Consider the following 27723-nt stretch of genomic DNA (forward strand, 5'->3'; position numbering starts at 1 on the left):
TCAGTAGACCAGCTTCTCTCTCCATTTTAAGCGAGTAGAAAGCACAGTATCAAATGCCTTTTCTGCATCAAGAGATGCGGCTAATGCCGGCTCATTAAGGGAATCAGCCCCCTGTCGAAGATGAAAGAACCTCCACATGTTGTTCACGGCAAGACAGCCGTGGATGAAATCCACTTGAGCTGTATGGAATATGGAGAAACTAACCCTTCTAAATGAAGAGCCAGTGTCTTTGCCAGCATCTTATGATAAAAATTCAGAAGGCTTAAAGGCTGATAGCTTCCCGCTTGTGTTGGGTCGGGTTTTCCTGGTCTTGGCAAAAGGGATATCGGAGGGTGGCAACGTTTCATACTTGACAATCTGTTCTTCCAGTGATATCTGCTTTTAAATCATTTGAGAAATTCAGCACCAAACCCCATCCTCACGTGGAGTTTTTCCACAAGCCATGTTCATAATTGGAGTTTTAATATCTGACTTTGTTAAGGGGACATGCAACAATAAGTTTCTCCATCTCACTGACAGAGGGCAGCTCCAAATACTCAAAGAAGCCGTTTGTTTCCTCTTCACTATTCTCTCTGTCCTGTATACTTTCATAAAATCTCTTTAAGCCTTTCATCCCTCATCGATTTTCTGCCCTTTAGGCTATTAGCTAGGATCTTGCCTTACTCGTCACCAACCTCAAAGTGAAGCCTGTATGTTCTGAATAAAGCATAAGCTGTCTCCTCGTGTAACATCCTCCGTATGTCCGCTCTGGTGGCGAGGGCAAATTTCTTAAAATCCAAGTTGGACGGGTCGCACATATTCTTCCTGTCAGCATATCCCGGCAGCTGTTCAGCTGTTTACAGGCTGCCAAGTTGAATATAATACTTAATGTGACAATAGTTAGCTAAAAGGCTTCCTTCAAGAAAGCCCTTAGTTTACTTCAGCTAGAGTATGTTTAGGTTTAACTAACCCCCCCAAGCAAATAGTATTGTTGGCTACCGACAAATGGGTTCTTGTCTCCGCCTTGGTATACTGTATATCCCCAGGTGTGAATAGCCTCGGTGCAAATAGTATCGTTGGCTTCTGACACCTGGTTGCAAATATCATCTGCCTTTGTATTTTCAAGCCATGCTAGAGGCATAGCTGCAGGGAGGTCAATAATGGCTGCTGTGTCGAGCTACCACTTTGGACCAGACTGCAATATCTCAGCAACAATTTGATAGTCTGACATGAAATCCCGTGCAGATGTTCGTGGTCACCAGAGGACGAAGGCTGATGATTTTGGTGATCCCGCCACATAATGCCACAATGAGATTGACATTTTGAAGTTTTAAGTGAATTAAAATCCCTTGACAGCCATTCATCTCACCTTTGGTGATCCCTTAACTTTCCACTTAGCATCGTCATCAGGTAAAAGTTTCATGTGTCCAGTGGCTGGGTTTATGACCAAATACTTAAAAATAATGACAATCCCAACAGCCTTAGTCTCAGCAACCTTCCACTTTTGGAACGCTCAAAGCATTCTTATATTGTGACCAAAAACATTTCAATATAAACACTCCTTAATTATGTAAATATTCACACTTAATCAAGATTACCATCATAATTAAGCCCCTTTTACGAGAAAAACAGTCCTATTTTCCACCAGCCTACACACACACACACACACACACACACACACACACACACACACACACACACACACACACACACACACACACACACACACACACACACACACACACACACACACACACCAACAGTCCTGGAAGAGCATGTGCAGAGAGCAGCAGCAGCAGAGACGTGATCAGATATTATTTACTGTCTTCTTTCAGGGGATTTTCTGCTGCTTTGGATCTCTCATTGCTATGGAAACAATGGTGTTTCAGCCCAGAAGCCATGTTTTATGTTTCAACCACTGACGGTGCGATGACCCAGTATTTGAGTGGTTTCAGTGCAAAAGGGGTCTGTAGTGAGAAACTCCTCTGAGACCTCAGAGATCACAAAAGCGCCCTTCAACAAAAACATCAAGAGAAACCTAGTTCTCCGACCACCCACGCAAGGCTGCCAGTCTCCATGTCTGTTTATCTCTGATCTCCTTTTCTCCCACTTACTGTTGTTTTTTTTCCATTTCTCTGTGCCCTCCTTCATTACTGTACACGCCGCTGCTCTAACGCATTTACACATACAGTACAGCCATATCTTGGTGTTTTATTTTCCTCTAGGTTAAATGTATAGCCTGACTGTGCATGAGAAGCGCAGACATGACATAAAATGAAAAAGTGGAAATGTGACTACAATAACCTCCTTGCTGTACTCTCTTTTCCGTCTCTACGCAACCTCCCCTCCAATTTCTTCCTCCTCAAACTGTGATTTCCACAGTAAATGATCCCCCTCAGCAGAGTCAGCGGGTGGGTGGGTGGGTGGCGGTCGGAGGGACACAGACAGCCGCTGCGAGGCGTGCTGGGTAATAGGGGTAATATCTTCTGATGAACAGACAGACCTAAGCACATGGAACTTGGCCTTTTATTCACCCTGCCAACTGTCCCTCCATCTGCATCTCCATTTCCCTGTTAATTTCCCACCGATATCTCTTGAAAACCCATCGGCTTCTATTAACCATAAATAATTCTTCATCTGATTTCCTGTATTATGACGGGTGGAACTTAATCACATTTGTTCTGCAGAGATTGTACCTGTTCAAATTTTTAGGAATCACAATTTCCATCACTCATTCTTACGCCGTTCATGTTCTCCAGACTTTACCGTATAGAATATTAACATAAGTCGGCTGGTCCCAGCAGTAGATCGAAACACAGAATATAATACGATGTTTGTTTATGTGCGTGTGTGTTCATGTATAACGAGTGTGTACTCAGCAGGCGGAGTCTCTCCTCCTTTGAGGCTTTTCATTCATTCAAGATTCATCCAGATATCTTTTTATGAGCCACTGTCTGGAGGCCTTTGCCCAATAACACTTCTAATCAGAGTCCAAAGCAGCCAATCAATGCCATTATTGCTTTGGATAGAAACATCTACTTCTATGAGGAGAGCTCATCATGAATGCCTTTGTTGTCCTGGAGTTTACAGAATTGCCATTTCACAGTGAATTGCTATTTCACTCCTATAAAGAGATACATTGGCTATTCATTAGTATTTACTACAAGTCTTGCAGTACCAGGATCTGCAAGCAGGAAAAACACTTAAACCCCTCCAGCTGACTGTGACCTCTGGCCTCCCAGTGCCACAGAGAAAGTAAGCATGTATTGAGCGCTTTCTCCACACCTTGGCGCTTCCTGGTCACCATTATTGGCACCCAAGAAATTAAAATACATAATGTAGAATATCTCCTGAAAACCTGAATCTAGTGAAACAGCATACAGACAACTCATGTTTGATACAGAACAGCAAATGATAAAACAACAATTTCAAAAAAGCAATAGGAGGAAAAAATAAAGAAACTGAAAGATTGCTGTGACATTGGCACCCTTTAAATCAGTGTGGGAAAAACACCCATTTTGACTCAGCTTTGATTAATCAGAAATTAGAATCACCTGGTGATAAACTGTCAGTGCCCACATGATGTGAATTAGCCAAGAATGATGACTTTAATGTTTTAAAAAGCCACATGTTATTCCCTGAGACAAGGGAGCTGTCTGAGGACATCAGAAGTTTTATTATTAGCAAACACAAGACTTGAAAATGGTATGAGGCCATCTCCAAGGACCTTGGTATCCCTGTTTCAAAAGTGCACAATGTTATTAAGGAGTTTGCTAAGCATGGAACCGTCAAAAAGAGGAAAATTGATGAGAGAAGTCTTTGAAGGTCGGTGCGAACTGTAGAAAATACACCACGAAATTTTTTTTTTTAAAATTCAAAGACCTGAAAGCCAACCTGGAACAATCTGCGGTAATGGTTTCAACACGTACCATACGCCGCAGACTAAACCAAGCAGAGCCTCATGGGCCAAGGCCAAGGAAGACCCCATTGCTGAAGAAAAGGCATAAAAATGAACAACTGATCTTTGCCAAAGAGTACCTGGACAAACCACAATCCTCCTGGGAAAATATCTTGTGGACAGACTAAACAAAAATAGAGCTTTTTGGCAATGCACACCAACAATTTGTTTACAGACGGTGAAATGAAGGAAAAGAACAGTTAAGCATGGTGGAGGATGCATCCGGTACTGGAGGCCTTGACCGTATCACAGGAATCATGAAATAAGAGGATAACCAAGGGATTTTAGAGTGAAATGTGCTACCCAGTGTAAGAACACTAGGTTTGCGTCGAAGATCATGGGTTCTCCAGCAAGATAAAGACCCAAAGCACACATCCAAAATCATGCAGAAGAAATTGACTGTTTTAAACTAGCCAGCAATGAGTCCTGATCTCATTCCCATTGAAAATCTATGGCATGAGCTGAAATCTGCTGTTGGGGCAAGGAATCCTTCAAATGTTCAAGAGATGAAGAAATTGCAAAGGAAGAGTGGGAGAATACCAGGAAATACCAGCTGAGAAGTGTAAGAAGCTTATAGATGCAAGAAACGTTTGGAGGCAGTCATTGCTGCCAAATAGGAGGAGTGCCTTTATTATTGTCCATGTCTTTTTCTGTTTCCTTTTGGAAATTACAACATGTAAGTTGAAACAAATAATCATTTTTGTAACATTACTTTGGACATCCAATTAAAAAGTTCTAATCACATGATTTTGGTAGATTTACGATCATTTCTGAAGATATTGTACAGGTTATGCAAAAAATGACAGGGTGCCAATAATGGTGACCAGGGCTGTATGTATGTAACTCATCATTGCTGTAGCAGCTGCATGGAAAGTAATATGTGGAGGCTCATAGTGGCTTACAATGATGCAATGAGGTGGTTGCTTCAGGTTCCCAGATCATGACATCGCGCACCAGAACGGGTGACTGACCGGTTCCTGGTGTTCCTTCTAAGATATCTACTGTACATTGTTATGCATGGGTTTTATGAGTCAGACAATAGAGGCTTTAACCATATGAATGTTTTGATTTTATCTGAATGATGAGTTATGTAATATTTTAAATGCTATGTGCCCACGGGAGACCACAAGGTAACAGGGATATTCTAAAAGGATATCTACAAAAGTTCAGAAAGACACATTGCAAAATTTCAAGGCCTTTTTGATGCTTTTTGGAATTTCATTTAAGTAAAAAGAAAAAACAAACAAGGTTGGAGCACAGGCCTTTATACTGATGGAGCATAACTAATAACAGTGGCGTTACCTTTGAATGGGCTGCTCATAAAAACAAAAGAGACCAAGAAAATTTGTGTTATGAGGCATGAAATCAAATTTGGTTTCGGTTTAAAGCTGGTAGCAAACATATTGTTGAAGAAACCACCCTACTTTTTAAATAAAAAAATACATCCATGGGTAATAATCACTAATTTGTTGACAGTTTAATTCATTCAAAATACACAGTTGTGCCACCGGCAGTTAGTTTCAGTTGCACATTCTGTTGCTACGATCAATCCAGTTCCAACAGTTGGGAACCAAATATTCACCATGTTTTTAACTGACTGCTCTAGGACCAGCAAACCCCCCCGGAAGTGGAAGTGCTGCAAAGTGCCCCGATTTTACCTGTGCCCCTGCAGTGCCCATGTTAATCAACTGGGTGTTTTTTTTCACCTTTTCACCACATGATCACTGTTTTGTAGAGTAAAGAGCTAAGGAAGTCATGGAGGGACCGTCTGAAAACCATATTTCAGTGCTGAAGTTCAACATCAGTATACTGTGGCCCGTTGCTGGCAGTGTTGATGGCTAAGACAATAAATTGTTGGCAAGGTTGACCAGAGGACAGAAGAATACATGGATGTAATCAGTAGAAAAACAGTGAGAATCCTGCTTTAATCTTTCTTCCTAGGACAATATGAGTTATGAGTCCTAAAGTTTCTTGAAAACTCTTGAAAAAATAAATGATATCCCTGAGATAAAGTGTCTTAGACATAGCTGCCAGAGTGAATAAATCCTGCCAGATTTAGAGATGAGAGTGTCTCTGTGATAATAAGTGGTAGCTTGTAAGGTTGTAAGGTCAGCGAGAGAGAGAGAGACAGAGAGATGCTCTGAAACAGCGAGACAGACGTAATCATATTTGACAGAGAGGGGAGAGATGGAGGAGAACCATTTTTCTGGTGAGGCACTCTGCTGTCATCACGGTGTAGGTGTATGACTCAGTGGTATAACAACAACCATTTAATATTACAGTAATATCACACCACTGCAAAATACGCAACCTCCATTCACCAACCTCCACCATAAAGATATCTAGGGATAGATGGACTTCCCTTCTTTAGGGGCAACCCAACTCAACCTGATTCAAGTGACAAATTAATTACATATAATACGTCATGGTGTGAAAAAGACAGCTGGCTCAATGTTTTTTTTCCAGCTATAATAAATAATAATAATAAAATCAAATGAGGAAGGAATTTAGCTGAAAGGTCTCACAAAAATAAATAAGCTGCTATTTGAAACATAGAAGTTCATACGTTTTTTCTTCAAGGAGGTCGAGGTGTTTCAGAAAATTCAGATTACTGGTGTATTGGACAGACACAAAACAACAAAATACAAACTAATAATGACTGATCCCATGTCTGCCTCCAGTTTAATTCTACAAGTAAATACGGCTACGTTACAGAATGACAAATGACTCATGCAAAATGAAAAAGAAAGAAAACGTAAAAATCAAATCAAATCAAGGCATTTTTAGAGCTGACAAAGTGCTGACACTTATGCAGAAGGACCTCTTTGCAGTCTGTCAAATGATCTGTCCACACCAGTGTGATACTTAAAGAACAATCACCATCTTTATTTATATAGCACTTATCTAAAAGTAGAGATGACAAAGTGCTTTAGAGTCTGCTGGTGTAGCTGTCTGGACAGCTCCGATTAAATCACGGAGGATAAAATGCTGGGACTTTTAAATCAAAAGAAAGCTGTGACATTTTGGGAAATACGCTTGTTTGTTTTCTTACCAGCGGATTGAAATCGATTCCATCTCTGTCTGTTCAGCAAAGATAGTTGTTAAGCCTGGCCTACCAGCAACCCTAAAGCAACCATGTGCATTTCACATGTACGTAGAAATAGATGTGTTGTAATGAGCAGTTAGGTGATGTACAATGTTGGAGATGTTTTCTTTACCCAGAGGTTGCATGCAGCTTCTCATAAGTCCTGTCAACGCAGCTGGGTTTAAAGGCCCTGCAGCGGTGGTACACCACCCCTGCTGTCAGTTATCAGGCCCGATTAGAGGTTTTCTCAGGACTGTGTGGGGGGGCGTGCACAGACTGTTTGATTGACACCTCCCACCCCCTCAAAAGCTTTGTACCACCTGCCAGAGTGGGACAAATTACATTATGCATTCGGGTGACTTCACATACTGTAGTTCCAGTGTAACTCTTCCAACCTTCAATCTGAGCAGAGTACTAATCAGCCAGAATACATTAAGAAACCTGTGTGGGTGTGCAGGGCTTTTCAAATCTGATAACTCTCAACTATAACCCAACCGACGGGAGTTTTTCAGACTGCTACCCACATTGATTTTTGTGAGCCCTTAGGATATCATCATTTGCCGATAGTATTTTTCCCCCTAAGGTATCTTCGTTCATGATCTTGATGAATTTAGTTTTGTCGTGTCATAAGTGCTCCAGTAATAAACACAAAATTGTAGCAAAAGCCACATGTTAGCAAATGCCTTCTTTAAGGCACGTAAAAGCTTCGAAATTCACAAGAGGTGTAATTACTGACAAATTTTTATGTGGTACAACCAAACGTTGAATATTCTCTCAAGCTTGTGTCAACCACAGACCTTATTTCTGGCATCCAACTGAACTCAAAAAGCCTTTGCGACGAGGGAAGTGGAAGTGCAAAAAGAAATGCCAACTCATCTCCGTGTTTGAGGACTCATTCCTGCAGCACTCTATTCCTCTTCTTTTAACTTGCAATCTGTGCATAACGCAAAGCTAAACTTAGCCTGGAACATCTCTCTGCACTCATTCATTTTCTCACCCGACTGACAACAAACAAGCCCATTTCCCAAATGTTGGGAGTCTCCATCTAAAAGTGATGAACCACTGTCACATAAATCACAGGCCATAAAACATAGCATGTCACTGTGTGTGTGTGTGTGTGTGTGAGCACATCCTCTTTTATTGCTTGCTTCAAGTTACGCTCTCTGCCATGAGTGTGTGTGTGTGTGTGTGTTGGAGGCTCTGAGGAAGAAGAAGGCATTTGTGTATGATCAGAGTGGCTCAAAAGGTTTGAGAGGTTCAGAGCAATCAGACTGGAGATGTGAAACGCTCCTCCTGCCGAGGTCGGACGAACCTATGGATTATGGATGGAGAGCGGCCGGGGTCAGGTTTACTGCTCGGAAAGCCTCCTTTCAGCTGCCTGTTTAAGTGCAGGTGGAACAGGGATAGCAGGACGCGCAGTCGTAACTCTGACTGCACTTAGCAGTCGACTTTGATTGACCTCAAGTTTCCACTTCATAAATGGTTAAAGTGAGAGAGACAGACAAAGATGACAGGAGTGGAGTCAAAGAAAATGAAATAACTGGTGGGACTACTTGAAACAGAATGGTTTCACCCTCTCTGACAAAGTGACCATCCATCTGACTGGAGATGGATAATACTAACCGATTTCCAGATGAGCATGGAGATTATGTTTTCTGTAAGAATTCTGTTCAGAAATATCTATCATGTAAAAAAAAGAAAGCAAAAGATCAAGGGTTTGAACTAAGATGTGTAAAGACAAGCTAAATCCAAGTCATTAATATAATAACACAATAAACTTCATACTTCTAGGGTGAAGAGTGACGTCCCGTAGTTTTATTTTGTTAATCCTTTCATTCGACGTACTCCCTTTGGAGCAGAACCCGGTTTATTGCATGTACTGTTTGAGTTTTGTCGTGAGAACTAAAACTGTGAAGCTCCCAGCTCTCTAAAAAGCAAAGGAGCAGCGAGTGCTCTCATGTGGCTGTGTCTTACAGCAGCTGAGTCAGCTGTAATGAGACATTAATGAAGCTGTTGGGTAATTTGGGCTGGTGAGGGAGAGAGAGCGAGAGAGATGGGGGGGAGGCAGGGGGAATAGGGAAGGGAAGAGAGCAGGAAGGAAGAGGCAAAGGTAGGGAAGCACCAGCTGCTTTTCCAGATGATCCATGAGGGGAGCCACAGCTGTCCTCTTCACCTTACCCTCCTCCCTCTCCATCTCCTTCTCCTCCCCTCTTCCCTCCACACACCACCCTTCAGGAACCGCTTTAGCTAAACCACTCTAATGAAGACATATTACCACAACTAAGGACTTATCAACCGTGTGCCACACAGACCAGATCGCTCACCTCTCGACGCGTGGGCAAGGGTGTTTTCTCTCCATCTCCATCACGGACGGCTCCCCACTCTGTCGCTAATGTTTACGATACTCTGGAAAAGGAGAGCTGTCGGAGGCTGTTTTGTGCGAGAGCAGTAAAAGCAACACATAAAGATTCAATATGGGAATCGTGGTAGAAAAGAGCAGCAACTTCCAACGGCAGTTTATCTTAAAAATGCATTCTAATGACAAATCATATGCATGTATGCGAACGCCTGAAAGAATCCTCAAGTGTAACAAATAAGGCAAAAAGAAAAATCCACCACGGAGAGAGTAAAGAGTAATCACATGAGGAGAGCGAACGTTATAAATGGGAGGTGGAATTGGTAAGACTGAATGTAATGTTCCTAACGTAGAATGCTTAACAATGAAGTGCTCTCCGAGGTTGTTACGACATTGAAACCCCCCCCAAAAAAACAGATGGGCGCACGCGCCAATGCTTCATTAATCTTAAAGCTCTCTGCTCTGAAATATTAACCCAGCGTTCCGGATAACACTGTTAATGAAGTGGTATAAGTCTGTGTCGGCTGAGCTCTATTTATTTGAATGAGCCCGTGTCTGCTCTTGTCGGGACGTATCAGTGACACCTGATTAGATTTGTTCATTAGAAATCACGAGTTGTGAAAATAAAAACGTGTAGCAGCGGGGAGGCGAGGCGGTTTCCGTGTTGAATCCACACGTATCGACCTCTTTCATAGCTCTACCCTCACTGCAACGTGAGACAAAGTGAGACGGGATGCTTCCACAATCAATCATTCATAACTATTATATAACTTTAATCAGCTGGAACCATTTGAAAGGTTCGAGCATTGTGTATATATGACATCAAGTCAAAGCTTGAGCCCGCATGAGTCTGTGACCCGAAGAGAAAGTTGTCTGTAGTCACCCGTGCATGTTTCTGCGTGAGCACTGCTTACACAGTCATGGAGTCATAACTCCATCTCCCGGAGTCAGCTCAGTGTATCTATTTTAATTGGATCAATCTCAATTGCCAACACAAACTAACATGGGACCTGGGCAGGGGCATCAGTTCCATCATCAAATCTAACATCCAATTACAACAACTATACACCTAATACAAACACTGTAATCTCAATCTTCATCTGTTATGCGCAGAGAAAATACAAACGATGTCATGAACTGCTGTGAAATAAGCTGTTTTAAGTTGTTGATGAGATTATTTTCATCTTTCTTCAGATCAGTTGATAGAAACAACTTCCTGTTTGTGTTGCTACTGGGGCAAGAGAGGTGTCACCTTGCGTCGGTTTTTAGAGAGGAGTACAGAGGAGTGATAAGGATGTGGTCACATGGTGCATGGTACAGTCGCCTGAAGCCCAATGAACAAAACCAAAGAGATTTGGGTGGTGGACTACTTGGTTCTAATCCAGGGGAGGGAAGTCACGATGGTGGACGAACAAATTAGGTTCCAAATCAATGAAAAACTGGACTCGGTCAACAAAACTGAAGCCACTAAGTGCTTCCTTCATTTTGTTGAGCAGTGTTTTTTTTAATTGCTGTGAAAACACCTCCTTCAAACAACTGTATTTATTCAAGTGTCTCGCCATTTTACTAAATTTAAATTGAACACATGCTGATAAAGTAGGAAGCACTGTGTTGTCGGCAGATGAGCCGGTAAGTGTGATTACTTTGGGCAGCATGCATGGGAGCTACTTACAGTCGTATATGCCTACCTGTCTGATTAATTTAGTTGTTCCAGATGTTGCTATGCTGTTACGTCTGTGATTAAGTCAAGCAGGACTTTGCTGCCAACAGTAAGCGTTAACTAAATCTTCTCAATTAAATGCTCACGGTGTAGCATTCTCAGGGAACAGCGAACAGAAAAACGGCAATCGCACAACTACATGAGGCGTTCCAATCAAGTTAACGCACTTGTGTGGCAAGCTTTATTGTCGAGCCGTAGATTGTTCAGGAAGGTCAGCTGGGCGATCAGGTAGGTAATGCTTCTCACCCTGTAGAGCTGTGGCAGATCGGCAGCTCGTTGCAGAGAGAAGGTTGAGGGACACGATCAAGTTAAAAGTGAATTAAGATAAACAAAAAAAACTCCATCTCTTTGAATGTGTCCAAATGCAGCCAAATTCCCCAATGAGTTCATCCTTGAGTCTGCTAAAACAAAAAAAGCCTCATTATAGGGAACTTTTTAGTGCATTGTATCGATCAACACCCAGTTTAGTTGTGAAGATTCACCTGTGTTTAGTCTGAAACTGCCTGTGAAACATTGTGAAACACAGTATGTTATCAAACCAGAGAACTGTATTCGTATTTGAAAAGTCAGCTAAATTCTTGCCTCTTCACTGTGACAGGAAACATAGGGAGACACACTTAAACCACCATCTTGTGAAAGGAAGTTTAAGTTTTTTGTAAAAAATGAAGTATTTTATTATTTGCTATATTTAGTTTAATGCCCTGTAAGTGTGTTTGTATTTTCAGGGTATAGCCATATCCTCTGACTCTGTGCTCTTGCTTTGGTTGGGGTTGTGAACCGTAGTTTAAGAAATCAGGCCTTAGAAGGATTATAGGGATGTTGACATATTTATATATCTTGACTGTAAGCCAGCGAGGTTATACAGAAGGGATCAGCCTGAAGAAACACGATCTTCTCCTGAGCCCCTGTTGTAAACTTGGCACATTTGATATACCAACACACACTGTGCAGCACTACATGCTGGCACATTTTCAACTGCTGACCTGATGCAATCTGACCAAAGCACGAGTTCTACATCATACCTCCATTACTATGCACCCAGGCTGAGCCCTGAGGTACGCCTCCAACACTGGTGCGGTTTGACATGGGAGCTACAATTATTCTCTTGCTTGCAATAGCTTGGTTTCAGTCACATGATTGTGATGGCGCGTTAAGGGGGCGCAATTTCCAAATGGCTGTCCGGAAGTAAAAATGCCAACTCCGTCTATGGAGGAAACCGTTCCAGAGAGTCCGTATTGTAGGGATTTAGAACCAGTTTCTAGAATACGATAAAAAACAATTAGTTGGTAAAAATGTTGGGCGTGACCCGTACCTCAAGAAGATGATTGAGTTTTCTGGAGCGAGGGACGTGGCTCCCGGAGGAGGCTCACGGACCTTGGCATCGGGTACCCCGAGGCGGAGGAGGAGGGTCCGCCGACGCGACCCGCCGAACCCCGACCGCTGCCCTCGTTTCCCCCGCTAGAGCGGCACCGTCGGACTTGTGTACGCGTAATGCGGTCAGCACGGAGACGGGTAGTCCATCGGCAGCCGCGCCCGACTCATGCGGGCCCGATGGGCACCCATCGCCGGCCCGAGGGTCGGGGAAGGAGGGGGGAGCGCGCCGAATGGAGAGGCAGGTGAGCCTGAGACAGGCCCACGCACCACATCCCGAAGTCTGAACTTAGGTGGACGAAGACAACTGGTGCCTGCGACTGCCCCAGCGGCGGAGAACGCGAGCGTTCCCGATTGATGGCAAAGCGACTCTCAGACCCGCAGACGTAGGTTTAAAATCCACTTTTTACGGCGTTATTCTGTGAGCTTTTTATAATTCTCACCTTTGTGGACGACAACCTTTGGACGACAACAAAACGTTTCCTTTTCACGAGAGAAAGGTTCGAGCAGCCGTAAACTACACAAAACATGGGCATCTTGACTTTTTCACACGGCAGTTCTATGGGCAGACTTCCCTTCATGCCATCCATCTGGATTTAGCGCGTTCGCGATGCAGCACTGTGACGTCACGTAAAACCAACATATTAGATGAGAGGATCGATAATACAAATCCAGTCAGCAGCAGGTTAGCTTAGCTTAGCATGAAGACTGGAAACAGCTAGCCTGGCTCTGTCCAAAGGGAACTAAATCAGCAACCTGTTATTGTTCCTTTGTTTATCCCAAAAATCAAAGTGTATAAAAGACATAGGCATTTGCTGTTTAACAGGGGATTATGTGCAAGAATGTCAGGATTTTAAGCTACAAGGACGTCGATGAACGCCACAAGCCACACCCCTATTTAAATAAATGCATATTCCATTTTGTCTATCTTGCAATACTTTTTTGTTTTTGTTTTTGCTGCTGCTTCTGCAGTTAATGTTTCTTCCCCTTCCAAATTAGTCAAGACTTTTTTTGCCCCATTTGTGAAATTGGCTGCTTTGGACTTGAACTGGTAAGGACATAAATACGGCAGCCTGGGTAAAAAACATTATTTTAAGTCTCAATTATAGCACTGAAACTCAATATGACTGTTGAACAGTGAGTCTTATCTTTTTATTTGCTTGGTTACACTATCATAGTTTTATGAAGTTTTATGCATGTAAGTGGGACAGAGGGTTGACCCTCCAAAAAACCCTCTAAAAAATTGATTGCTTTTTGAGACCATTCAATTTAGAATTGAAATTGGCCTGTAAGAGCTACATAACAATTTATTCTTTCCCTCATTTGGGATAATAGTGATGAAGGCTTCATTCCGTGAGGGAGGAGTAGACTCCCTCGTGGAACGAAGTGTCAAGTGTCCAATTAAAAGATTTTAAGAGCTCTGGACTCAGATCTTCTCTCAATATCGTTATACCATTCAGCAAGTAGGCAGTCGGTTCCTTATTCTTTTTTAATTTATTCGAAACAATCCCCTATTCTTCTTCAGTGGTCTGTGAGGGTAGACTTTTATTTGTTGATAACTCAGAGTGAGGTCAAGTCTAATTAGCTTAAAATCTAATCTTATATTCACCTTTTTTGTTTTGATTCGATTGGGAGTACAACATCTTGTGATATTATTTTTCTTAATTGTGTAGCTTTAGGACCTTATTCTTAATAACACTGTCTTATGCATTTGTATTTTTCTCTAAATCTTCTTGATAACTGTTTGATATCTGGTTTCTAATTTCTTTAATTTGACTCATTATTTATTTTATTTTATTTTTATTTATTACCCCAACAATACCTTTACACTCTGGCAAGAAAATCAAATACTTTTCCAAAAATGCATAAATATTTCACCTCTACTAAAATGTGCATGTGTATGTATGAACCTAGTCCAGCCCATGGAGGCTGGAGGAGGATTACTAGCTCTTTGGTGATGAGTGGAACAGTGAGGGAACTCCTTCAAGGAGTAACCACATACACTGTCAACATCCTGAGCTTCAGCTGGGCTGCGTACAGTCAGACAAGGATGGCTTACCAACGGGCCCAACACACACACATAAAAACAAACACGTTGTCATCCTCTGAACACGTCTGGCATTTGTTAAGCAATAAAATGAGCTAAGAGCACATCCTTAATTATAACTGCCTGGGGGAGTAGATGCAGAGGAGGGGGAGCTCCAGACTTTCAAGCGTTGATGCATCAAGAGCTGCCCAGTGTGATGAGTGCAACTTCTTCAGCGCTTGCTCAAGGGCACTTTGAGGGCGGCAGAGGAGGAGGGAGCACTGTTACTCATCTGTTCTCCCACACACTTTGTTTCCCAGCCAGTCTGTGGATTCAAGGCAACGACCCAAAAAGGTTCTATAACCTTCAGGCGGCTGGCTCCCCCTCCTCTAAGAACATGTAGGCAGCTATATCTTACCTACAGTATATCTTCTAACCAAAGTTAACATAAACTTAACAAGTTTAATGAGCTGGGGAATAGAAATTCAAATCATATTCTTTTGTGGCCTCTGAAGCAGTATGTAGCATGTTTTCTGTGGTACCTGGTATGAGCTGCTGTCCAGTCATGCTTATCGGACGCATCCCCATGCTGCTCATGGCTGTAGCCCAGGCGCTGGGGTCGGACGTGGGCATCATCATGGAGTTAGGAGCCATGGTCATGTTACAGTTCGCATCTGGAGAGAGGGATGCACACAAAAAGGAATGAGCGAGTTAGACTTGAAATTCCCTTTCAGAGTATTCTTGTACTGCAAAAAGATCCAATTTAATTGGTTTAAAACGGGGGTAGGCACCCTGAGGCACGCAGTGGCTTAAACATCACAAACGAGCAATAAGTGTGCACTGGAGTGAAGAAGATTGTTGGAGGGTTGGTTATTGATTTCTACTCAGATGTGAATACTTTCTTAAGGATGGCAGCCTTCTTGTATAGTGCCCTTATATATAATGATGATAAGGTGCTAATTATAGGAGAACAATAAATAAAAAAAATGGCAATGCACATTGCCTTAACGAGAGCATTTAAAAATGGTACCTCGTATCAAAAAGATTGTTGACCCGCGATTTAAATGAGAAGCTCTGGTAAAATCAGAATTATTATACATTTAAGGCGTCAGACCTTCGGCTTTCTATTATGAAAGAATCTGGAATGGCTGCGACACTAAATAAAATGGGACCATAATTAATTTGAACAGTCTGATGTGTCAAAATGGCTGCTGTGAAAAGGGCCTATTCTGTCACAGGAGAGGGGAGAGGTGAGGCCGATGTGACCCTGCCATCAGTTTGACTTTTAAAAACTCTTTCATTTATATTCCTCTTCATGAAGCTGTTTGTTCAACTACCGAGGTTCAACAGCCTGGCCTCTTGCTACTTCCTGTCTCAGTCACTTATGACCTCGGCTCAAAAGGTTGCAGCTGCTCCGACTGACAATGCTGTCACACACACACATACAGACACAAAGACAAGTGCACAGACACTCGCCCGCATTGAGTCTTGTTCAGAAAAAACTCAACAAAGGATACTGTGAATAATAAAAAAACAGAGCTATGACTGCTAAAAATAACATTTTGGACATAGTGTAAGTTGAATATATATCTGCAAAAAACCCTTTACTTTTACTTTCACTCATGAACTTACGTATACAAGCTGTTCAACACTCTAAGAAAGTTCCAGCTATTTATTTTGTTTGATGTGAGATGTTTTAGAATGACTGTGCCAACAACACAAATACAAGTGGCATTGGATCATCGTCTGCACATGTCAATGTAGTACGACAATATCTAGTTGGCTTTTCCGTTTAAAATATTTTTTTTTAACCAGTTTTCTATTAGCTCATCCCTATTTATATATTGTACTATATCAGATTGTTTGTAACTTCTCATATAAATTGTTGCTGGAGATATCAAAGATTTTGCACAAATGAACTCAGCTAAATCAGCTATCCCTGCTCTGATCATATTCAACACACTATGTGCTGCGAGAGCTTTTGTTGAAGTTCACTCCTAAACATCACTTTGAGTAAAGTAAGTGGCTTACACTCAAGGACTTTTTTCACTCTTTATTTGAATCTGTACGGTAGTGCACTTTGGTAACTACAAGACCTGACCAAGATTCAACTTGACATACAAAACACAACGGCATGAGGCGGTATGCATTTGTCACTGCCCAAAGTGCAAATGCAGACAACATTTCAGTGGCATAGATACATTCTCCAAGCTTCCAGGACAAATGCACATCAGCTGCCAGACAATACCTCAGGCTCATGGTTTTCTGCCAAGTCCTAAGTCTTGCATAGAAAAGCAAACATATTCAGATCCCCAAAGATAGATTTAAAAAAACACTGCACATCCACCGGAGGCTCATTTTCCTGATCTGGGTTCATTTCAAAGCTTTGAGTACTCTTACAACTCTTGCTGGTTGAGCTCTCGCTGGCAGACCTGTAAACTACCGAGTGGCGGCGGCTGTTGGCTGAGCCACAAACCTGTCCTCCTCTATCCTGATACTTAGTTTAATGGTGGAAATACAAACCAGCACCAAACAGCACTGGGATTTTACACTCCAAAAAAAGTGTTTCCCAATGCTTGGTCTGCTTGTATCCACAGTGAGTGTCCCTTGCCTTTTCATGTTTTCAGGTGTTTAAACCAACACACTCAGATAAGAAATTTCACCATTTATCTGACAGAACAGCTTCTTGTGCGGCTTCTTTAAAAACATACTGCATGACTGTAAATGGGATATTAAGGTAATTATGACAAATTTCAACCATACTTCTCCATTTATCTCTTTATAATGAAGGCTGCATTAGCTGTGCATTTTGTAAATAGGCTTTGATAAAAGGGGGAAACCATCAGCACCAACGTGCTTGTATATGCTTTACATTGCCTTTCATTCTGCTAATTAAAATTATTTTAATTTCCACTAACATCCCTGCTCAGACCCACTCATTAGACGTTGTGTGTATGTTGCCATGGCAAGGCTGTTGTTGTGGCGTTGCAATGTTATTGTTCCCGACAGTAGCTTCACAGACCCGTTAACTGCTTTCAACTGTTTGCGTAGTTGTCCTGCTAATAAGGTTGGAACACACACACACACACACACACACACACACACACACACACACACACATTTACATTTACCGTATTAGCTGGTAGTACTCTTGGACAAGAGATAATACAGTTGGAAGAGAGGAGTGTTGGAAGGTTAACAACATGTCCATGACCATTTAATGCAAGCTTACAACACAAGCAGCGATACGGGTCTATACGAAAACTAAATGCTGGCGGTAAAATGCTGATTCGGACTAGAAAAATGTCAGAGATTGGCCCAGTTGGGCATATGCCCAGAAATAGTTTCCTAACTACTACAATATTTCTCATCCTGTGATGTTGTCATCATCTCTCTGCGATCTGCCCACTCTCCACTTTCTTACGTCTTTTCAACAAACCAGATTGCATGCCAGCTCAGAGTGAGTCAGAGCGTAGTGTGGCGTGTTTGTGGGGGCTGATACTTTGGAATACAAAGCAAGGAAAAGCATCGGTTGCCTATCAGATGGAAATGATGAATCAATCTCCACAAGGTTTCTACAATTTGTCAGCGAGACTAGCCACATGCACATACCACCGATGTCAACAAATGTCAACAAATGCTGCCAGCAACAGAATCCATCTTCAGTCATGAACGATGTGTTAGCAAGATGACAACGCACTCTTGCTTTGTATCAGAAATCACAAAAAGAATGAAGTCATTCAAGTCCGTTTACAAGCCTTTTCTGGAAGTTTCAGTCCCCACTTCCATATGAGACCATCCATTATCACATGAAGAAAGGTCCATACTTTTTCACCTCTTGATATATTTCCTGTGAGAGTGGATTAAATTTGTTACCTATATTAATCACAACTCAATAACTGTGTTTTTATGAGACTATTGATGGAGAAGAGCAGCACTCTATGGAAAGAACAAAGCAGGAAAAATTGCACAAAGTGCAACAAACAGGCATCTAAACTTTACAACCCTGCAACGAATTGAATATTAAAGCAGCCCAGTCATCTCTTAAAGGGTTTTTGATGTTATTTGATCCGTCAGATATTTGCTTTTGATTTCATCATACTCGCATCATCCGTCAGAAACAATAGACGGCGGCAGTAATGTGCAAAACCAATTCACCCGAAGAGCCACCTTCAGTCTATGAAGACGAGTGTCTCATTAACAGAGTCACAGCTGAAAGCCCCTTACTTTTAAGCCGGAGATTTGAGAGGAGATTGAAATAACAGGGTCAAGGTTAAGGGAGCGTCTGATAGCTGCTGATAATGAGTCAAAATGCATTCATGAGAAACATCTGAGATAATTCCAATCTGATCTGAGTGGTGGCAGGTTGCCACTGGTTTCGTTAATTATTTTATAATTATGTCTGAGCATAAGCATCAATACATCATTTAAGGTTAAATGAGTTAAAGCTTGAGATTATGGGAAATATTTTTATTTGCTGTCTTGAGTTCAAATTGATACCACTCGTGTTTGTGTAATAAAAGATGAAGCTAGAATCAACAGATGATTAGCTTGGCATAAAAACAGGGGGAAACCGATAGGCTTTTTCCATCCAAAGGAAAAATACAATTTAAAAGACAAAGATTAAACAAACATGATATTAAGTGTTAATTGGTAAGAGTTAGAGTTCCTCAGGTCCTACTGTGTTATGCTAAGCTGGGCTAATTATCAGCTGGAAGCAAATGATGTTCATTATTCAAGCAAGCAGATCTCTGCAGCCCAACTTTGCTGGAGGCTAGCAGCACAAAGGTAACACACCTTAATCTCTGATCCAATGCTTGGCAGTTGTGGTGCATTGTGGATAATGTAGGCACTGGGTTTTGACAAGGAAGACAAATGTTTGGAATAAAAAAGATGATATCTCTGGCTCTGCTGTTCATTCAGTCTCAATTTCTACCCTGACAACTTTTTAACAAACATCCCTAACTATTTATATAGGCGTTTTGTCCCTATAACTTTGCTACTGCTCTTGCCAAAGAGCACCTAAAAACCGTTTGGTAGTAGTTTGTCCCTTTGAGGACAGTTTAAAGCATAAAGTCACATATCTAATGCTGGATGAAGTGCTGCCCCTGTGACTGTAGTGCCAAATCATATTGCAAATTGAATTAGGCAGAGTGGGATTCTTCGGTGCCTGTCGTTTTCTTTGAATCACATTTCCTGCTGTGTCAAATATGGTAAAATGTCAACTCATGAGCTGAGTCCACATGCTTGTATTTGCTGATCTTGTGAGCCAGGTCAGCAGTCCTTTATCTGCTATCAACATTATACCAAAAATATAGTTTTGCTTATAAAATGAGTGAATCACTTCACTGAGAAATCTATGCTGGTTTCTGGGGTCTAATAAGTCAATTTGTGGTTTGCCTGAGGTGGTAAAGGAATTTCCTGCAGTATATTGCATTTGATTTCTCTACTGCCTGTGATCATGTAATTTAATATCTATTTTAAAGTGTACCGTCTGCTGTACAGTACTTTCTGTCAATTTGGTCTGAACCCCACAGCCAATTGATTTCAATCCACTGACATTTTCTTTGCAATATGGTAGCCAGCAGCCAGCCGAGGGTGCATGAATTATTTCACATACAGTTTAAGCAACAGGTAGGAACCTTCTGATACAATATTCCCATTTTATCTTATGTCTGCCTGCCCACAGCCGAGTGTTTGAACTCATTTTTTTCCCGGCTTAAATTCAACTGTTATAAAACATTCTTTCATCGGTTTGCTTCTTCTAATTGGCACACCACACACACTATATTGCCAAAAGTATTCGCTCACCTGCCTTGACTCGCATATGGACTTAAGTGACATCCCATTCTTAATCCATAGGGTTTAATATGACGTCGGCCCACCCTTTACAGCTAAAACAGCTTCAACTCTTCTGGACGGCTTTCCACAAGGTTTAGGAGTGTGTTTATGGGAATTTTTGACCATTCTTCCAGAAGTGTATTTGTGAGGTCACACACTGATGTTGGATGGGAAGGCCTGGCTCTCAGTCTCCTCTCTAATTCATCCCAAAGGTGTTCTATCAGGTTGAGGTCAGGACTCTGTGCAGATCAGTTAAGTTCATCCACACCAGACTCTCATCCATGTCTTTATGTGCCTTGCTTTGGTCACTGGTGCACAGTCATGTTGGAACAGGAAGGGGTCATCCCCAAACTGTTCCACAAAGTTGGGATCATGGAATTGTCCAACATCTCTTGGTATTCTGAAGCATTCAGAGTTCCTTTCACTGGAACTAAGGGGCCAAACCCAGCTCCTGAAAAACAACCCCACACCATAATCCCCCTCCACCAAACTTTACACGTGGCCCAATGCAGTCAGACAAGTACCGTTGTCCTGGCAACCACCAAACCCAGACTCGTCCATCAGTTTGCCAGATGGAGAAGCATGATTCGTCCCTGCAGAGAACGCATCTCCGCTGCTCTAGAGTCCAGTGGCGGCGTGATTTACACCACTGCATCCGACGCTTTGCATTGCACTTGCTGATGTATGGCTTGGATGCAGCTGCTCGCCATGGAAACCCATTCCATGAAGCTCTCTATGCTGTTCTTGAGCTAATCTGAAGGCCACATGAAGTCTGCAGTTGGCGACCTCTGCGCACTATACGCCTCAGCATCCGCTGACCCCGCTCCATCATTTTACGTGGCCGACCACTTCGTAGTTGAGTTGCTGTCGTTCCCAAATGCTTCCACTTTGTTATAGTCCCAACGACAGTTGACTGTGGAATATTTAGGAGTGAGGAAATTTCACGACTGGACTTGTTTCATGGGTGGCATCCTATCACAGTGGCCATGGAAGTGATTGGAACACCTGATTTCAATTATTTGGATGGGTGAGTGAATACTTTTGGCAATATAGTTTTATCGTTGTTTTTTAGGCGAGTACAAGGGATCTTAGGGGGAAATAGCAGGTAAATACTCCATGCCAGAAGAAGTTGTCTATCTGAAAGCTGGGAACATGAAGATTCATTTGAGATGCAGCTCAGTAATGTGTGTCAAGTCATCCTAGTCATAAATCATAAATAAAAATCAATGAATGAATTAAGATAAATTAAGTACTTAAGGGCTTAGAATGTTTTGACAGAAGCAAATGCTCTGCTCTGTCTCTTATGTTGTTGCAACATTTTATTTTGGTTAATACCATTTATTAAATTATTAAACGTAACAATTTGTATCACTCTGGAATTTATGGAAAAAAAAAAAAAAAAACTCCATCCCAAGACCTGGATAAACACACATTCAGGGTTTGATTTGGTATCTAAAACTTTTGACACTTGGAGATTTCTGCATGGATTGCATTTTTTTGCAATTCAATTGTGTGGACTTGTGTTATGAAAACTGCTCAGAAATCCCCCGATTGTCAATAAACCTGGGAATAGTATCAGGAGGCTATGAGGCTACAGTGACGTCAAGTTTAAAAAAATGGTCGTATGTGAAATGGCTTCTAAGGGGTCCAACGTCATCACACATGAATACAATTGGGCTCAATGGATCTGCAAGAGTCACATCATCACATTTTGCAATCATACCCAATTCATACAATTGTCAAAATTTTAAATACATTTACATTTTTAAACTGCATGAAACTTCCCTTCAAAACATAAGCGGGTACTCATACATTTTGTTACCCAACATACCCATTTTCCTTCATATCTTGAGGTGAGAGGTCAAAAACCCCTTTGGAAATCTTCATGCCAGGTTTTCCTTAACCAACATGTAGCCTTACTTTGGAGCGTTATTCAGCCTCCTTCCTGACAAGCTAGCATGAGATAGTTGGTTCTGTAGTAGCTTCACTCGAGCTTAAGACTGAGCCTCCTACAGTCTCTTAAAGACAGTATGTCGGCCGGGTCTAGGAGGGCTAATACGCCGAATGAATGCAGGATTATGGCTTTTAACAAGGTGTCCACAATATTTTCTACGTTTTGTAATTAACCATTTTTTTTTAAATAATTGATATGACTTTGGTCCATCAGAAGGGATCCTTCTGGTTTAAATGTGTCGATGGGAAGTTGATTCCCCCTGAGCCCCAGAGTCATGAGCTCGTGAACTCTGAGGATTGATTTCAGACCAAAGCTTTACTGAACTCCTGGACTCTCCTGATTGGCCTTTAGCTCCACTAAACGCTCCCTCAGGGGGTGGGACTGATGGGAAATGGAGCCATTTTAAGGCCTATTGGCTGTAAATCTCCCAGCCAAGAGGGAAGCCTGAGATGAGAAAGAATGGTGGGAACTTAAGTCAGAGGAATAATCAAGAACAACATAATAATATCTGTCTTGGCTATCTCTTTGAATTTATATAGACAATTGTGTATTTAGTGTATTAATTGTATGCAAAACCGCAGTAGTGGATGGCTTTTTGACCTTACTTGGAGTGTGTGTGTGTGTGTGTGTGTGTGTGTGTGTGTGTGTGTGTGTGTGTGTGAGAGAGAGAGAGAGAGAGAGTTTGAGTGTCTGTCTGTCTCAAAACATCCTCCTCATCTACAGAAAACATCAGCACAACCAGGCAAGCGAATCTACATCTGCACAAAACTCACAGATTTAATACACCTTTCCTAAATTAAAGGTGCATACGAACCCAGTTTCCATTACTTTGATCTGTTACTTACAGCCTCTTTGATCAGTGGGGGTCGAATAATTAGAGCAGTGTTGTGTAATACCTTCATAAACATGAGAGAAACACCAGCAACAGAAGAATCCAAAGAGCACAGAGACACTGACTTTCATGGAAGCTATCTCAGGGATGAAAACTCACACCAGACTTATGCAACTGGGATTGTATCTGCTAGTACAACACGTACAACAGCTGTGATGCATTAGACAATCAAAATGCTTCTGCTCAAAAACTGCTTACATTAATTATTTCAAACATTTTAAAAAGTTGCATCTGTGTGCGACATCTGGCTCTATGTTGACCACTGACATATTTCTGTACAAACAAAAATACACAACTTAGTTTCAAGGCAACATAGGAGGTGAAAGTATTATTATTATTTATTTATTTTTTGAGTGTATTGCAATAAACTAGGATGGGCATAGCCTTTTGTGCTGCATTTGTATAGGCCATTTTCAGATGAGTGGAATATAAATGACCTTGCTTGTTGTTAGGAGCAGTCAGCAAACACTGAAGCAGGACTCTTTTCATTGGCATGAAGAGGCAGAGATGGCATATTTAGCCTGGATATTTGTGTGTGTGTGTGTGTGTGTGTGTGTGTGTGTATATATACTGTATATACACTCAACAAAGATATAAACGCAACACTTTTGTTTTTGCTCCCATTTTTCATGAGATGGACTTAAAGATCTAAAATTCATTCCAGATACACAATATTACCATTTCTCTCAAACATTGTTCACAAATCAGTCTAAATGTGTGATAATGAGCACTTCTGCTTTGCTGAGATAATCCATCCCACCTCACAGGTGTGCCACATCAAGATGCTGATCTGACATCATGATTAGTGCACAGGTGTGCCTTAGACTGTCCACAATAAAAGGCCACCCTGAAATGTGCATTTTTTTGCTTTATTGGGGGTCTGGGGACCAGTCAGTATCTGGTGTGACCACCATTTGCCTCATGCAGTGCAACACATCTTCTTCGCATAGAGTTTATCAGATTGTCAATTGTGGCCTGTGGAATGTTGGTCCACTCCTCTTCAATGGCTGTGCGAAGTTGCTGGATATTAGTGGGAACTGGTACACGCTGTCGTATACGCCGGTCAAGCACATCCCAAACATGCTCAATGGGTGACATGTCCGGTGAGTATGCTGGCCATGCAAGAACTGGGACATTTTCAGCTTCCAAGAATTGTGTACAGATCCTTGCAACATGGGGCCGTGCATTATCTTGCTGAAACATGAGGTGATGTTCATGGATGTATGGCACAACAATGGGCCTCAGGATCTCATCACGGTATCTCTGTGCATTCAAAATGCCATCAATAAAATGCACCTGTGTTCTTCGTCCATAACAGATGCCTGCCCATACCATAACCCCACCACCACCATGGGCCACTCGATCCACAACATTGACATCAGCAAAGCGCTCACCCACACGACGCCACACACGCTGTCTGCCATCTGCCCTGAACAATGTAAACCGAGATTCATCCGTGAAGAGAACACCTCTCCAACGTGCCAGACGCCATCGAATGTGAGCATTTGCCCACTCAAGTCTGTTACGGCGACGAGCTGGAGTCAGGTCAAGACCCCGATGAGGACGAAGAGCATGCAGTTGAGCTTCCCTGAGACGGTTTCTGACAGTTTGTGCAGAAATTGTTTGGTTATGCAAACCAATTGTTTCAGCAGCTGTCTGAGTGGCTGGTCTCAGACGATCTTGGAGGTGAACCTGCTGGATGTGGAGGTCCTGGGCTGGTGTGGTTACACGTGGTCTGCGGTTGTGAGGCCGGTTGGATGTACTGCCATATTCTCTGAAACGCCTTTGGAGACGGCTTATGGTGGAGAAATGAACATTCAATGCACGAGCAACAGATCTGGTTGACATTCCTGCTGTCAGCATGCCAATTGCACGCTCCCTCAATGCTTGTGGCATCTGTGGCATTTTGCTGTGAGACAAAACTGCACATTTCAGAGTGGCCTTTTATTGTGGGCAGTATAAGGTACACCTGTGCACTAATCATGATGTCAGATCAGCATCTTGATGTGGCACACCTGTGAGGTGGGATGGATTATCTCAGCAAAGCAGAAGTGCTCACTATCACACATTTAGACAGATTTGTGAACAATGTTTGAGAGAAATGGTAATATTGTGTATCTGGAATGAATTTTAGATCTTTAAGTCCATCTCATGAAAAATGGGAGCAAAAACAAAAGTGTTGCGTTTATATTTTTGTTGAGTGTATATATGTGTGTGTGTGTGTGTATATATATATATATATATATATATATATGTGTGTGTGTGTGTGTGTGTGTGTGTGAGAGAGAGAGAGAGAGAGAGAGAGAGCCATAATGGAGACGGGGAGAGAATTCTCTTACATCGATATAAATCTCCTCCAGCTCATAATGAGGTTTGAGATGGACACGATTGATTGATCCTTTCGGCTTCTACCCTTGAAGTGTATAATGCGAGCAAATGTGTCTTCATCCCCTACAATTAATCTAATAAGCCTTAATAAAAGCATCCATTAGCGGAGGCGGCGGCAAACGTTAACGCAGAGGCAGAATGTTTACTGATGAATAATCAAACGCAGGGAAATACTGATTGGTGTGCTGATCCAAACCACCTGCAGAGCTGCCACATTACATGCATTCTGACAGTGAGCGGCTCCTTATCAGCTTCCTGTTGATCAAAATGGGCATTGAGCCTGTACACCAGTGAGTGTTATCTTAATCATCCGAAGCAAGCCAGTACTCACAAGGAGACAGACATACCAGAGTGGATCTCTCAGAATATACACACACACACATATATATATATATATATATATATATATATATATAGATAGATAGATAGATAGATAGATAGATAGATAGATAGATAGATAGATAGATAGATAGATAGATAGATAGATAGATAGATAGATAGATAGATAGATAGATAGACAGACAGACATCTATAGGACATATATAGGTTCAACAGAAACTGTGACTCACTTTGCACCACTAATCTTCCAGCAGAATCAACACACACTCTTCGTGAGAACACAAACATAGGAGGATGACTTGGGTTTATCACTTTACTTCCTCACCGCCGTGGATCAGCCAAAACAAGACTTCAGGCAAAATACACTGGAGAACAGGTGATGCTGCTATATTCATTATTCGGTTAGTTATACCGCTCAGCCAAGTACAGGAACATACCTTCAGGAATTCTGCAAAACAAATATAAAAAGTACAGAGACTCAACCTACGACCGCCTTAAGTTGTGAATATTCCGCAGACCCAAGTGTCGTTTTTTAAACAAACAGACTTTGTAAGAATACTTCTGAGTAATTCAGGAACCTGTAAGCAGCTGTGTTTTGGGACTATCTGCAGGTTATTTGACGTTTCATTTTCCATATTTTCACTGCCAGAAATTTGTTTTCCAGGATGTCTGTGTCCCAGCTTGAGGCGGTCTTGGCTCTGACAACACAACAATATACAACAACACAACCGGCTCTGAAATACACAAGACTGCATGTGGACAGTACTACAACGGTGAGGGGGATAACATGCTACATCGATAATTTGTTAGGCTGTTAGGATGCACGTCTGGGGCAACAGGAGAGAGATTAGACAAGTAGACTTGCGACTGAACGCCACTTCTTTGGGTTTCTAGGTTGACAAAGAAAATGTGGGAGGAGAGAACAAACAGCCGACATTCTCTCCTCCCTCAAACACCATCGATTAGGGCGAGATGAAGGAATCACAACATCACTGAGCTGCTCGTTGTGGCAAACTTTCCAGCTTTGAATTAAATAATTAAAGCAATAGAAAAAAACAATCAAAATGATTAGTGGTTGGAGTAGTTGGCCTAATAGATAAAAAGTTTAAATAATTATCAAAGAGTAATGGATACATATTCAGTTTCACTCCATACTCTAGTGGTGCGATTGCTGACCACACAAACCTAAATACTGAGGATCGATTTAATGAAAAGATGAACAACATCCACTTTCATGTAATGAATGGCCTTATACATTTGGAACTTACATTGGGAATCGACGAAGAGGAACGTGAATTCACCCGTTTCACTTTGTAATTGTGAAGGTTATCTGACACGGCGGTGGGGGGACCTGAGACCAGCAAGTTTGGGAACCTCTGCAATAAAGACAGCCTGCAGATAGTACTTCCAAAAGGCCATCTGGAGAGATAATGCAACACTGTCAGTTAAACTGCAACAAAACGGTTTCAGCCAGGGTCGCTATAGCAACGGATGGCTCAACTATGGCCAACTGTTGGTGACAGAAAAATGGCCCCCTGAGTGCAGTGTGAGTTATCAATACTAATTTACAAAATGAGAAAAGAGGAGACGATTGTTTATTTTCATTTCAGCCGTTCTTTAAGCTGAGTGGACAGACCCTGGAGCTCGGTGCTCCTTCTTTATTTGAAAGCATCTGAATGCAGGTGAAAAGCTGCGTGAACCTCCTCATGACTACACAAACGAAATCTATTTGAATCACAAAGGAGGCAACGAAGGTGAGGGTGTTAAGAAAGGTGCTTAGCCTTCTTAACAATTAAGACACGGGTTGAACAGAG

The 27723-nt window shown here is 41.9% G+C and overlaps 1 protein-coding gene across 4 annotated transcripts in view; it reads right to left on the reverse strand.

Moving 5' to 3' along the window:
* LOC311013850 (ecto-NOX disulfide-thiol exchanger 2-like) overlaps nucleotides 1-27723 on the reverse strand; it is a 160740-nt gene that overhangs the window by 52631 nt on the left and 80386 nt on the right. For all 4 annotated transcript variants that reach the window (XM_084010108.1, XM_084010107.1, XM_084010106.1 and 1 more), the window contains exon 3: nucleotides 15038-15169. In XM_084010108.1, coding sequence (XP_083866234.1) covers nucleotides 15038-15169 — 132 coding nt within the window. The remainder of the gene's footprint in view (nucleotides 1-15037; nucleotides 15170-27723) is intronic.

The sequence above is a fragment of the Eutrigla gurnardus genome (assembly GCF_963514095.1).
Source record: "Eutrigla gurnardus genome assembly, chromosome: 5".
Lineage (NCBI taxonomy): Eukaryota > Metazoa > Chordata > Actinopteri > Perciformes > Triglidae > Eutrigla > Eutrigla gurnardus.